The 12,784-nt window shown below is 35.5% G+C and overlaps 2 protein-coding genes across 2 annotated transcripts; one reads left to right on the forward strand and one right to left on the reverse strand.

The window, feature by feature from the left end:
* Positions 1–4,089: 4,089 nt before the first annotated feature.
* LOC115995883 (receptor-like protein EIX2) lies at positions 4,090–9,603 on the forward strand. The gene is made up of 3 exons (XM_031235028.1): positions 4,090–4,243; positions 4,333–4,522; positions 6,624–9,603. Exons 1-3 carry the CDS (start codon positions 4,090–4,092, stop codon positions 9,520–9,522), a joined length of 3,243 nt encoding a protein of 1,080 aa, XP_031090888.1. The 3' UTR covers positions 9,523–9,603.
* A 1,518-nt stretch (positions 9,604–11,121) lies between these two features.
* On the reverse strand, positions 11,122–11,579 carry LOC115995884. Its single transcript, XM_031235029.1, has 2 exons — positions 11,304–11,579; positions 11,122–11,208 (listed from the first exon to the last, which is right to left on the reverse strand). The coding sequence occupies exons 1-2, from the start codon at positions 11,577–11,579 to the stop codon at positions 11,122–11,124; spliced, it is 363 nt and encodes a 120-aa protein (XP_031090889.1).
* Between the last annotated feature and the right edge of the window lie 1,205 nt (positions 11,580–12,784).

The raw sequence follows: 12,784 nt of genomic DNA on the forward strand, positions 1-12,784 counted from the left end.
TTTGAAAAGTTGAAAGAAAAAGATTCAATTAATTAGACAATAAATCTAGAAATTTCAAATTGTCAAGATTCCTTAAGAATGCTTACCTACTAAAGAATGAAGCGAGAGATCAGATTCGTAACTAGAACTCATCATTAGGATTGTAAATAAAGCTAATTGATTCAGAAAGACAATTCTAATTGCAGATTTGCAGATGCTTTAGGCCCTCTGCAGTTAGGAACTATATTCATTATATTTTGCATATATGTTTGTACTTATCAACCTGTCTGAGAATAGAGTTAAGGTTTTAAGCTGAATGAGGATGATAAGCGCAAAAGATACCACTTTTATAAGGTTGTTTGTGGATCGTTTAATATACAAGTTAAAGCTTTTATGAATGTTTTAGTATTAAATTGCATTAGAATGCTTTATATTGTCCTTAGTACCCGTTCCACACTTTACCGATTGTTTTGTAGGTAAAAAGAAGTGTTTAAAGACAGGAAATGGCGATGTTTCGAAGAAGAATTCACAAACCGAAGTTGGAAGGCAAAATAGGCCTTGGACGCGCGTCCAAATCGGCGTTCGAAAAAATGCACGCAGAAGTTCGAAAATCAGAGGCCGCAAAACTTCTGCGTCCGGCTGTGCGCCATAGCGCACAGTGGGGCAGACGCCCGCGTCCGCCTCGCGTCCAGTCGCGCGCAGTAGCGCGCTCGGCTGGACGCGAGTGCGGACGCCGCGTCCGGCCCGCGTCCGCTGGTCGCGGGCAGCCTACTTCGGGCGCGTTTTTTTGGGTTAAAAGCTAAGTTTTTCCTCTGGTTTTTCATTCCGGAGCCATCACACTTCAGTTTTAGATCATTTTAGACTTTCTCTCTCTAGGATTAGCCTAGAGAGAACTCTCACAAATCACTCCACATTGCAATTCTTAGGTTTAGATTAGAATTAGAGAAGAATTCCATTGGTGCAAGATTGTGATCTACATTCAAGTTCAAGATTAAAGTTCAATTTCAAGTTCAAGTTCAAATTCAAAGTTCAATTCCTAGCTAAGTCTTCCTTTTAATTTCATGTCATTACTTTTACCTTTTGCTATTTCAATTCCAAGTATGATTAGATAGATCTTTGTGGATTTGGATTGAGCAATTTTGTATGGATATTCTTGAGCTTTGAATTGATCAATTAGGTTTTGCAATTGCTTGATTATGAGTTTGATTGTGTGAGTGGTGATCCACTTTGACTCTTGTGTAGGGGTGATCAACCTATATGAGAGATGTTTGGAGAAGGAGCCTCACTTACGAGAGTAAAGTTACTCCTTAGCCTAGCCTAGCACATTTCCCTCTCACCTTTGAGAAAAGGGAGAAGTGGAAGATAAGAGGCACATAACGTGTTTGACAAAATGCCCCTTCTAGCCTAATGATCACAAGGATGACATTACGGTCTAAGGAGTGAGTCCATTGACCACGAGAGTGGCGGTGGTGTTGGTGACCTTGTCTCATCTTCATTATCTAAGTGTTGTTAGTCTAATATCTTAGGAAATCAAGGATACCTATATGAGTTGCAAGATCCAAATCCTCCTTTCCAATTGATTGTCTCTATTGTTGTTCCTTATTTTCATTATGTTTAATGCACATTCCTTACTATGTTTGGGTTAGCTTTCAACACTAAACACTCTTGTGCTTAATCCCCTTACCGCTTGAATTCCCTCCTTGCCATCCTTAGAGAACGATACTCGGAAATCTTTCCGTTTTAACACCCAATTCTTTCCATCCACCGCGAAAACTACAATTCATCAGAGGAGTATCCGAATTCCAAAGTGCACTCAATTGTAGAGATTTAATTTGATGCTTCAGCATATGCAGACAGGGAATCCACAACTGTGTGGACTACCAAGCTTGAATGTGTGCTCTGGAGATGAAATAAGCCTGCAGAGATCACCAAGCACTCAAGGGAATAAGCATGATCACAAGATATAATAAATTAGATTAATCAATAATAAAATTCTTCCCAGAATTATTGTTCTCATCAATATAAGTATGGATATGATGAATAATAAATATTCCAATTATAAGAATAGCCACAAGAACTTCTAAAATATACATTCCCATCATAATAGTAAATTAAACAAATTAAAGATTTCTTCTATTTTACCCAAAAAAAAATAACACAAATATTATTATCATCACTACATACTAGTATTGTTTTTGCAATATGAATAAAAAGAAATACACACATGATTAAATAGACTAAAATTCTTTATTTAAAATGACATGGAGGTACTCCGGTGGTCTTATGCATGTATTTCCCGCGGCTCATGAAGACAGGCTAGCTGATCTTGCTTCCTTACATGACCTTTCATTTTTTTTTGAGTACTACTGACTCTATTACAATGTAGTATCTGTTCATAACTACTTTTCTTAACCTACTGAAGCACAAAGAGTCAGTATTGCCTCCACTGAGGATCAAACCCATCCCCTTCCATAATAACTGCAAATTCAATTTCACAGCTAGAAAGGAAATATTGTAATTTTAAATTAGAAATTTAGAATAATTTTAATTAACTATTCCTTCGACATGACTCCCATGCTCCTCTTCAATTTGGTTCCATGAGATACGTACAATGAAAAGGTAAATATCGTCTTTTTTGTCTTCTAAAAATTGGAAAAACGCATGTCTTCAAGAACGCTTGAGAATTAGCGTTCCACACACTCCCAAAATCCAAGAATGAATCCAAGTGTCATACTCAAAAAGAAATCAAGGCTGAATAAAATTCAATGCTCTTCTTCATCAATATCATCATCATTTCCTTTTGTCCACAAACCATTTCCTTGTTTGCTACTTTGACATTTGGTTTGAAGTGGAAGCCCACGTAATTGTGGGTTCCCTTGATACGCTTTAGTGAACCCTTGCAATTGCGTGCCGAGTGGAATGCAACCAGACAAGTTATTGTTTGACAAGTCCAAGACGGCAAGAAATGATAAATTAGCCATGCTCACTGGTATTGCTCCAAGCAACTGATTGTGTGATAGATCAAGAATCTCTAGCTAGTGAGTTCATCTCACCAATCTTGTACGGGATGGACCCAATCAAATTGTTATTTGAAAGGTGGTTGTAGCATTTTTAGATAAGAAAATACCCGGCGTATTCCGGGGTTATCGATCCACAGGGAATGAGGTGTTAAGCACTAACTCGGATTGATTCTTGTGAAGCTAGGTAGATCATAACGAGGTTAAGATAATAAAACTAAATAACCAAAAATAAATGCAACAAATGAAGACAGATATGAAAGATGCAACAAAGGTAAGGATATGGATCGGGTCCAATGCCTAGTCAAACAAATGTGGAAAAGAAGTTCTTTCCCTCGTGAATGGAGGAAATGCACTAAAGTATCCCGTGTCACTCTCGTGATCTACCTGAGTGTACCAACCCGCAAGTTATATACTCTTGTAGTCTACAACCAAGCTAGCCATAAAGATCCTAAGCAATTCAACATACCAAAACTCAAGTTAATCCTACAAGTTGTGAGAAAATACACTAAGGTAATCTAAACTAACCTATAAATTCCTACCCGCTCTCGCGGCGAAGAAACCGAAGATTAGCCAAGAAATCCCCTACGATTTCTACAAGCTCCCGCATTGCATAAATCAATAGGTGTGGCAAGAGTGTTCTAGCTATGCTCGATTCCCATTGTGACAACAAACAAGCATGTAATTCTGCCATTAATCACACACTTTCGACAATATGTCTTGCACACAACAGTACAACTCATAGAAGCTAAACTAACAATTCAAATAAATGAAGAACAAACAATAATCTAGACATAAACATAATCCAAAATCCAAATATAAATATATTAAGAACAAGCATAATCTAGATACAAGATTAATTCAATGTAAATTAAGGAAAGAATGGAAAGAAATTCTCATCGTTTTCTCCTCGATCCAACGGTTGAAGCTTCTAATCTTGCATCATCCCTCTTCTTATTACAAAATAAATCCTATTTTACCCCTACACTACTAAACAATCCTCACTTGGAGGCTACATTTTGAAGGAGAGAAAAGGAAGAGAGAAAAAGGGAAGGAACTAATCTAAATCTGAATTGGGAAAAAAATATGAAGAATGGAGAATGAGGTGCTATTTATAGTTGGGCAAAGGAGAGCGGCAAAACTGAAAAATTACAAAGCTGATTCGCGCCTGGGATGGGTTCTCGACGCATCGAAAATCTTTGCTGCGAAGTCACTGGTTCGTTTTTGGGAATTTCGACGCGTAGAAAGTCTGCAGTATGCGGCAGAGCTCCGGGAATGAGAAATCCATTCCAAGGTGTCAACAACTTTTAATTCTTGACCATCAATATTATTGTAGTTGTTGCCAATGTCAAGATATTTCAAAGTGGAAATATTTCCAAGATGGGGAGGGACATTCCCGACAAAGTTATTATAAGAAAGATTAAGATAGACCAACTTGTCAAGAGAACCAATGAAACTCGGAATTCTTTCAAAATCATTGAAACTAAGATCCAAGAAATTGAGAAAAGGCAAATGAAGCAAGGAAGGTTCACCTTGTAGTAAGCCTGGGTAGCACGGTAGTCCATCAGCGCACACAAACCTTCAGGGCCCAAATGAAGAGCAACAACATGGGTAGTAGTCTTTACTGGCCCATGAGGAAATTAAAGAAGGTTGTTAGGGTCGTAAATGCCATGTTTGAAGCTTAGAAGAGCTTTTCTCTCATTGTCTAAGCAACTGCTACTCGCATTTAAATATTGAAGAATAATCAAAAGGAACAGAAACCATGCGAGTAAAGAACCACAAGTAGTCCTTATCAAGATGATTGTTTTAGGAGTAAGTATAGGTTTTGTTGTACAAAAATGCTTGCTCTAAGAACTACGCACTCCAATAATTAACAATTATATATAAGTAGTTGGAGTATACATATAGCCAATAGTCCACCTTATTAATTATTATTAGAGTTAAATTCATTTTTGGTCTTAGATTTATACATGACAGTCCACTTTTTAGTTCTTTTTCAACACATCCCTCTTTAGTCGTAGTATTATTGTGACATGATCATTTTTGGTCATCTGTATCGTTAAATACAAGATCATTTCGATCATTTTTATACAAAGTGGGTTAACTCGCTATATTTTTATTTATTTTTTTGGAAAAAAATCGTAATTGAAAACTTAAATGTCCTTGTATTTTACGAAATTTAAAACGGTTATATGTTGATGCATGGATGACAAAAAATTGTTATGTCACAATAATAATATGACCAAAGAAGGATATATGATTTGAGAAAAAAGGACCAAGAGTAGATTGTCACCTATAAATCTAGAAACAAAATAAATTAAGTCTAATCGATCATGCAATGCAAAACAAAAATGTTTGGTGAGAAAACACATTCCACTCGGCACACAATTATCATTTCTTGCAAGCTTAGACTTATTAAATAATAACTTATCTAGTTGCACGTATTCCACTAAACACACAATTACACAGGTTCACTAACCTAGGTTCGAGCTCGGTTCGACTTTTTGTTCTCTAGCTTAAATCAATAAAGCTAATAAATAGCTCTCACGCAAAGTGAGTCAAATTTAAAATGTTATAATAATTATTCAGTCAATTGTTCGATCAACTATATGTATAAACATGGTGTGTTAAGATTATATTGTCTAAATATAATGCAAAAATCACAAGATACGAAATGCAAGTCATACATGTATATGTAATAACTTAATGTTTGAGCCGTCCTGGGCCGACTACCATCAATAATAATAAGTTATGGCGGCAGAGTATATTTGAAGACAATTAATATGCCACCGAAGACGTATATAACGGTTATGTTGATAAGAATGTATGTAAAAACAAAGAAATAATGTTTGGAGAGAAAACACATTACCAGACCTTAACTATGTTCTTAGACAGGTAGAAAATTCCAAATATGCAAATCAGCAGGTATTCAAGTTTAATCGGAAAATTCTATGGTATTTTGTGTTATGGTATCACCAGTTTATTTTGTATTTTGTAAAATTATATAAATTTATCATATAATTTTGTTGAACATATATAATAAAAAGTATTTATATAATTATAAATATTTTGTATTTTTAATTATATAAATACTTTTTTTTGCAGTTCTTTTTTTTTTTTTTTATACGGTATCTTCACAATTGCAAAATGAATCCAGTCCCACTGAAATTATAAATGATTTTATAGTTTCTGGTGAATAGTAGACCAATATAGTATAATGATACGTATAAAAATATTTTTACAATTTGTACTCTCTCAAACACAATTGGATGAAAAATAAAAAATTCGATAATAAAATCAGCCACATCAACAATATTATTTTGGAAATATACAAACTTACAAAGAGTGATGTAGAATGCAATCATTAGACGGCCTAATTGTCTTTTGCATCTTCATATCTAATCTACCTTTAATTTGAATTGAATTTCTTGGGAGTTTGTGGATCAACAATTCTATCCAACTACTTCTTATATATAGTTCCTGATTGTAGTTATCCAACTACACCATATATCTATCAACTTCTCTTTACTTTATCTACTACACAATCCTAATAATGAGGAGTTGTAGTTTTGAATATCTTCATTATAGTTTTTTCCTTGTTTGGCTTTTGTTCTTCTCTAATATTAGAATCTCAAATAGCATTTGCCTGGAGAATGAGAGACAAGCTCTTCTAAGCTTCAAACATGGCATTTCCGACCCTATCAACCTTCTTTCCTCATGGACCGGTGAAGATGATGATTGTTGTAAATGGAAGGGAATTCGTTGTGACAATACAACTGTCCATGTTGTTGCCCTTCTTTTGGGTCCTGAAGTCATGTGCTCTAATGGAACATCATGCTCTCCACACTTATATTGTGAAATCGGCCCTTCTTTACGAGGTGAAATCGGCCCTTCCTTGCTTGATTTATCATTTCTCAATTACTTGGATCTTAGTTGCAATCAATTTGAAACTATTATTCCAACATTCGTTGGCTCTCTACACAACTTAGTCTATCTCAATCTTTCTTTCAACAATTTGTTTGGGATGGTTCCTCCTCATTTAGGAAATATTTCCACGTTAAAATATCTCGACTTTGGAAACAATCTTCTCTCAATGGGTCGCACTTTACAATGGATTTCTAGTCTTGCTTCTTTGGAATACCTCAACTTGAAATTTACAGCCCTCTATCAAACTTTAGATTGGCTAGAGTCAATTACAAAATTGCCATTGTTGAGAACTCTACATCTGTCTTCCTATACAGTTCCCAATAATCTCCAATCACTTGTCAACCTGAATTCTTCCAAGTCCCTTGAATATTTGTATATGGAGGGTGGAATTCTAACTTTTTCATTGCTGAATTTGTGGCTAAATCAAAGTTACAGGATGAAAGAACTAGAGCTTTTTGATAGCCAATTATATGGTATGGTACCAGATGTTGTGACCAAAATGTACTCCCTCGAACATCTTGACATCTCCTATAATTTTCTACAAGGTGAGAAGACTGAGGATCTTGAATTTTTGAGGTATCTTGGGAACATGAAAACTCTAGATTTGTCCAACAACTTGTTTTCTTTCAACTTTTCAGAACTCGTTTTAGGTTCTGAGAAAACGATACAAGTTATGAATTTTCGAAGAAACAAAATTGTTGGATCATTGCATGATATCAAAAAGTTTTCTTCCCTGAGAGCATTGCGCATGGCCGAAAATCAACTTTCTGGTCCACTACCCGACATGTCAACAATGTTGTCTCTGGAGTCCTTACTCATTAGCTACAATCAACTTGTAGGAAATCTAACAGGGAGTAACATCGGTTACCTTTCCAATCTTATTGAGCTAGATGTTTCTTCAAACTTTTTAGAAGAAGCCATCCACGAAACCCACTTTTCTAATTTTAGCAAGCTGAAGGTGCTTTCGTTATCCGATAACAATATAAAGTTGAATCTGAGCACCACGTGGGTTCCCCCATTTCAATTGAGGCGTCTAGGACTAAGATCTTGCAAGTTGGGTCCCAAATTTCCTAGTTGGATTCGGACACAAACATTATACCTAGAAATCCTCGATATCTCAGATAATGGAATTTCATGTTTCATTCCTCACTGCCTCTCCAATCTTACTTGCTTAAGTCATTTGACTATTTCTCAAAATTTTCTTCGAGGTATCTTACCTAACTTGGCCTCAACATTTACTGTAATAAACTTCAGTGATAACATGCTTGAAGGTCCAGTACCAAAAAATTACTCAGGAGCAACATTTCTAAGCCTTTCTAAAAATAAGTTGTCTGGGACCATTTCATCATTTCTGTGTACAGATGAATTTAAGGAATCTAATTATCTTGACCTTTCCGACAATCTCTTCTCTGGGAATATTCCTGAATGTTTGGCCCAATATGCTGGTACTGACCTTGGGGTGCTAAACCTAGCAAATAATAACTTCTCTGGAGAAATCCCTTCATCCTTTGGCTATTTGAATCAGATTTCATCACTGCATTTAAGGAACACTGGTTTATTTGGGGAGTTGCCCATATCTTTGAAGAATTGCACTTCATTGAGAATTTTGGATCTTGGAAAGAATCAATTAAGTGGGGATATTCCTGTATGGATTGGGGAAAGTTTGACACAGTTGAAGGTCCTTTACCTGCATTCAAATGAACTAAAAGGATCGATCCCTACTAGTATCTGCCAACTTCAATCCATGCGAGTCTTGGATCTATCTTCAAACAACTTATATGGACCCATCCCAACTTGCTTCAGTAATTACAGTAGCGCCATGACTCAAATGCTTGATGAATGGTTTCTAGACGAAGCACATTTTGAAGATAGCCCCAGCCTATATGGGATATTAAACAGTCTCCACTACTTTTTCTTTGATTTTGAATTGGTTACGTGGAAGGGAAAGGAGGCCGAGTATAGAGAAAATCTCAAATTCTTGAAAGTCATTGATTTATCAAACAACAGATTGGTTGGAGAAATCCCCGTAGACTTGACAGATTTGCATGGGCTAATCTCACTAAACCTTTCAAAAAACAATTTGACTGGGTCCATCCCATATAGGATTGGTGAGATGAACTCACTAGAGATTCTCGATCTATCACAAAATCAGTTGTTTGGAGCAATACCAGCGAGCATGGCTAATTTATCATTTCTTGCCGTCTTGGACTTGTCAAACAATAACTTATCTGGTTGCATTCCACTCGGCACGCAATTGCAAGGGTTCACTGAAGCTTATCAAGGGAACCCACAATTGCGTGGGCTTCCACTTCAGACCAAATGTCAAAGTAGCAAACAAGGAAATGGTGTATTGACAAAAGGAAATGATGATGATATTGAAGAAGAGCAATGGATTTTATTAGACTTTGGTTTCTTTTTGAGTATGACACTTGGATTCATTCTTGGATTTTGGGGAGTGTGTGGAACTCTAATACTCAAACGTTCTTGGAGGCATGCATTTTTCCAGTTTTTAGAAGACAAAAAAGACTATATCTACCTTTTCATTGTATCTCATGGAACCAAATTGAAGAGGAGCATGGGGGCCATGTGGAAGAAATAGGTAATTAAAATTGTTCTAAATTTATCATTTAAAATTACAATATTTCAATTCCTTTCTAACAGTGAAATTGAATTTGCAGTTATGGTAAATGAAGGGTCATGCACAAAAGCAAGATCAGCCTGTCTTCATGAGCTGCGGGAAATACATGCATAAGACCACCGGAGTACCTCCATGTCATTTTAAATAAAGAATTTTAGCTAGGTTTTTTTTAAAAAGAATTTTAGTTTATTCAATCATGTGTGTATTTCTTTTTATTCATATTGCAATTCAAATACAATACTAGTAGTGATGATATAATATTTGTGTTCTTTAAGTTTTCTTGGGTAAAATGGAACAAAAATATTTTGTAATTTTACTATTATGATGGGCGGGAATGTATATTTTAGTTGTGATTATTTTTATAACTGGAATATTTATTATTCATCATATAGTTAGTTATATTCATAAAATGCCAAAGTTGGTGAGTTAATTGATGATCCACCAATTATATTATATGTAAAGCTTAGACTAATGATCACAGCAAATTATGTCCTTGGATACTCCTTATTCAAGCTTCAAACCTTAACTCTATTCTCAGATAGAGTACAAAATATAATGATTATACAAAATTCTTAGCATGTACGGAGTAGCATTTACGGCATAGTTCCTTGGCGCTTGGCACAATGTATAGAAAAATAAAGAAATAACAATTCCTAAGTTAAAGATTGAGCCATCCTGGGGCGACTACCAAATAATTAAGAATTGAAAGTTAGGGCGGCAGAGAATATATATAGTTCCTAATTAACTACATTAGTCCTAAAGCATCTGCAAATCTACAATTAGACTTCTCTTTCTGAATCAATTAACTTTAGAGTTAATACCATTTGGGATCTAATTAAGAGTATAATGGTTTTGCCACCTTTAGGATTCCAAGGTTTTCAAGTACCCAAGAAACCCCAAGGAAGAATTTGAAATCCCAAGAGATGGAGTTTGCAGCTGACAGTGACTTAAATGTAAGTTTTGTAGCATAGGAAGCTTCTTAATTGACTCAACCCAATCAGCAGCAATGGAGCTAAGGTCCAAATTATTCATGCCCAAATATGTTAAAGAAGAAAGACCAGAATGTTAGGATCGATACGGGTTCACAATACCTAATTACAATAGCAATTTGGGTTGGAAATAATGAGAATATTTCTAGTGTAAGATTTAGAATAAATCATACACAGAATAAAGCAATTTGAAGAAGAATTTACTGTACTGGCAAAAGGATATTACAACAGGAGTCACAAATATAACTCTCTATCTCTCTCTAAAGATACTTTGCTATGCTACGAATTTCTATCTGAGATGGGATGATTTACAATGAAAATGGATTGCCGGCCTATTTATAGCAAACCAAAGCGAATATTAGCCTTAGATTTGTGCTTAAAATTGTGTGCATTGAGATTTACAATTCCTGCAAACATTTAATGCAAATCTACTTCCTGACACAATTCTTTAATTCCTTAGCTTAAGCCTTAGCTAAAACCTTAGCTAACACCTTAGCTAAATGCTTAGCTAGAACCTTAGCTAAAACATTGGATCCAAACCTTAGCTAATTTTCACATGTGACTTTATTCTTTACACAGAAACCCATTCCAAACTGTCAACTTTCAGCTGTGCATTACTGCTGAGTTCAAGGTATTTGAGGTTGGAAAGATTTCCCAGCTCATTAATAAAAATAACGTTTGCAGTAAAATTATTCCCAGAGAGGTCAAGATGAGTCAAATATGAGAGTTCATGCAAGGAAGTACTTAACTCACCTGCAAGAAGGTGATTGCAAAATAATGTACATCCCAAATCAAGTGCGACAACATATCCAGTTTCATTGTGACAGCTGATTCCACCCATCTGCAGCAATTCCCATCTTCACTGTTCCATGAAGAAAGGGTGTTTTGTGTGTCAATGATGCCATGTTTGAACCTGAGAAGAGCCTGCTGCCTCTCCTTTTCTATGCAACTTGGATTCTCATTTCTGTCTGCCAAGCTAAACACCAGCATGCTACTGCTACCCACGACGAGAAGCCAAGTTAGAGTCATATAACACTGTGTGCACTCAGAAGGCCTCAACTGTGCATGTAATCATTTTCTCAATTATATTGCAGCAAGTAATTCTTCGGAAACTTCAGAATTGATTGTTTTCAAGCTTTAGTAATATTAATATTGTTGGGAAGAGGCTAGATCATATCGGACTAAGTCCAGGTGGCTAAAGAGTTTTTGGGCGAAAGTCAGTGAAGGGCCAAGTTCAGCATCCAGCGCAGCCTATTGAAAATGTGGTGACTGTATATAAGAAAATAAAGTTATAATTTTTGGCATAATGATAACATGATAACTACAAACTTATAAATTTTTAATTGCACTTACGGAATATGTTAAATGTAGTAACATAATATATTGGTTAATATGTCATGTGTTTGTAGTTAACATATTTTGTAACTACAGTTAACAATTTATGTGTAAGTAATTATAATGTTATATGTATGTAATTATCATGTGATTTAACTTCAATTTGTTTACAAGTACGAAAATGGTTAATTGCAAGTACAGGATGTGTCATGATATAATTTGTCCCGTTAACCACAACCCTCCAAAAATGTTTACCTTGCGCTTGAAGATGGACCTGAATCCTTGCCTTCCAATATCCTTGGTAGGTGCTCACCAGTTACACGACGGAGGTTAATACCACCATCTATTATGCAATTTCAAAGCAAGAATCTAATAACACATACAAGAATATCCCAGATAGACACTCGATCAACAACAATGTTAATTAAGCAATTAAGCCAAAGAATCAAACTAACAGATTAAGCCAACACCATTCTGATACCACATGAAAGTTATGAAATGCTCGTAACACTGATTTTACTTAAAGAAATCTAGAGAGTTATTTGTCAATTTTCTACGTAGAGTGACACATACACATGGTAAAAAAAACTGTGTAACAACAAAAAGTAAGGTAGTGGAGTAAATGACACACAAGTTTGTTAACGCAGTTCGGAGAATTATCTCCTACGACTGCGGGGCGTCCAATGCACTAGCCCAATCCACTATAATACCAAGAATGTTACAGAGAATCTATTACAGAGTTAACATTACAAACACCCCTGAACTACTATCTGAAACACTTTTTCTAGTTTCAAAAACACTATCTACATGCAGTATGTCAATTATAAAAAATTACAACTCTTAAATTAAAATACACTGTCCTTGCAATGGTATATTACACAAACGCACAAAATGATTGA

This window comes from Ipomoea triloba, chromosome 11 (assembly GCF_003576645.1).
Source record: "Ipomoea triloba cultivar NCNSP0323 chromosome 11, ASM357664v1".
In the NCBI taxonomy this organism is placed as follows: domain Eukaryota; kingdom Viridiplantae; phylum Streptophyta; class Magnoliopsida; order Solanales; family Convolvulaceae; genus Ipomoea; species Ipomoea triloba.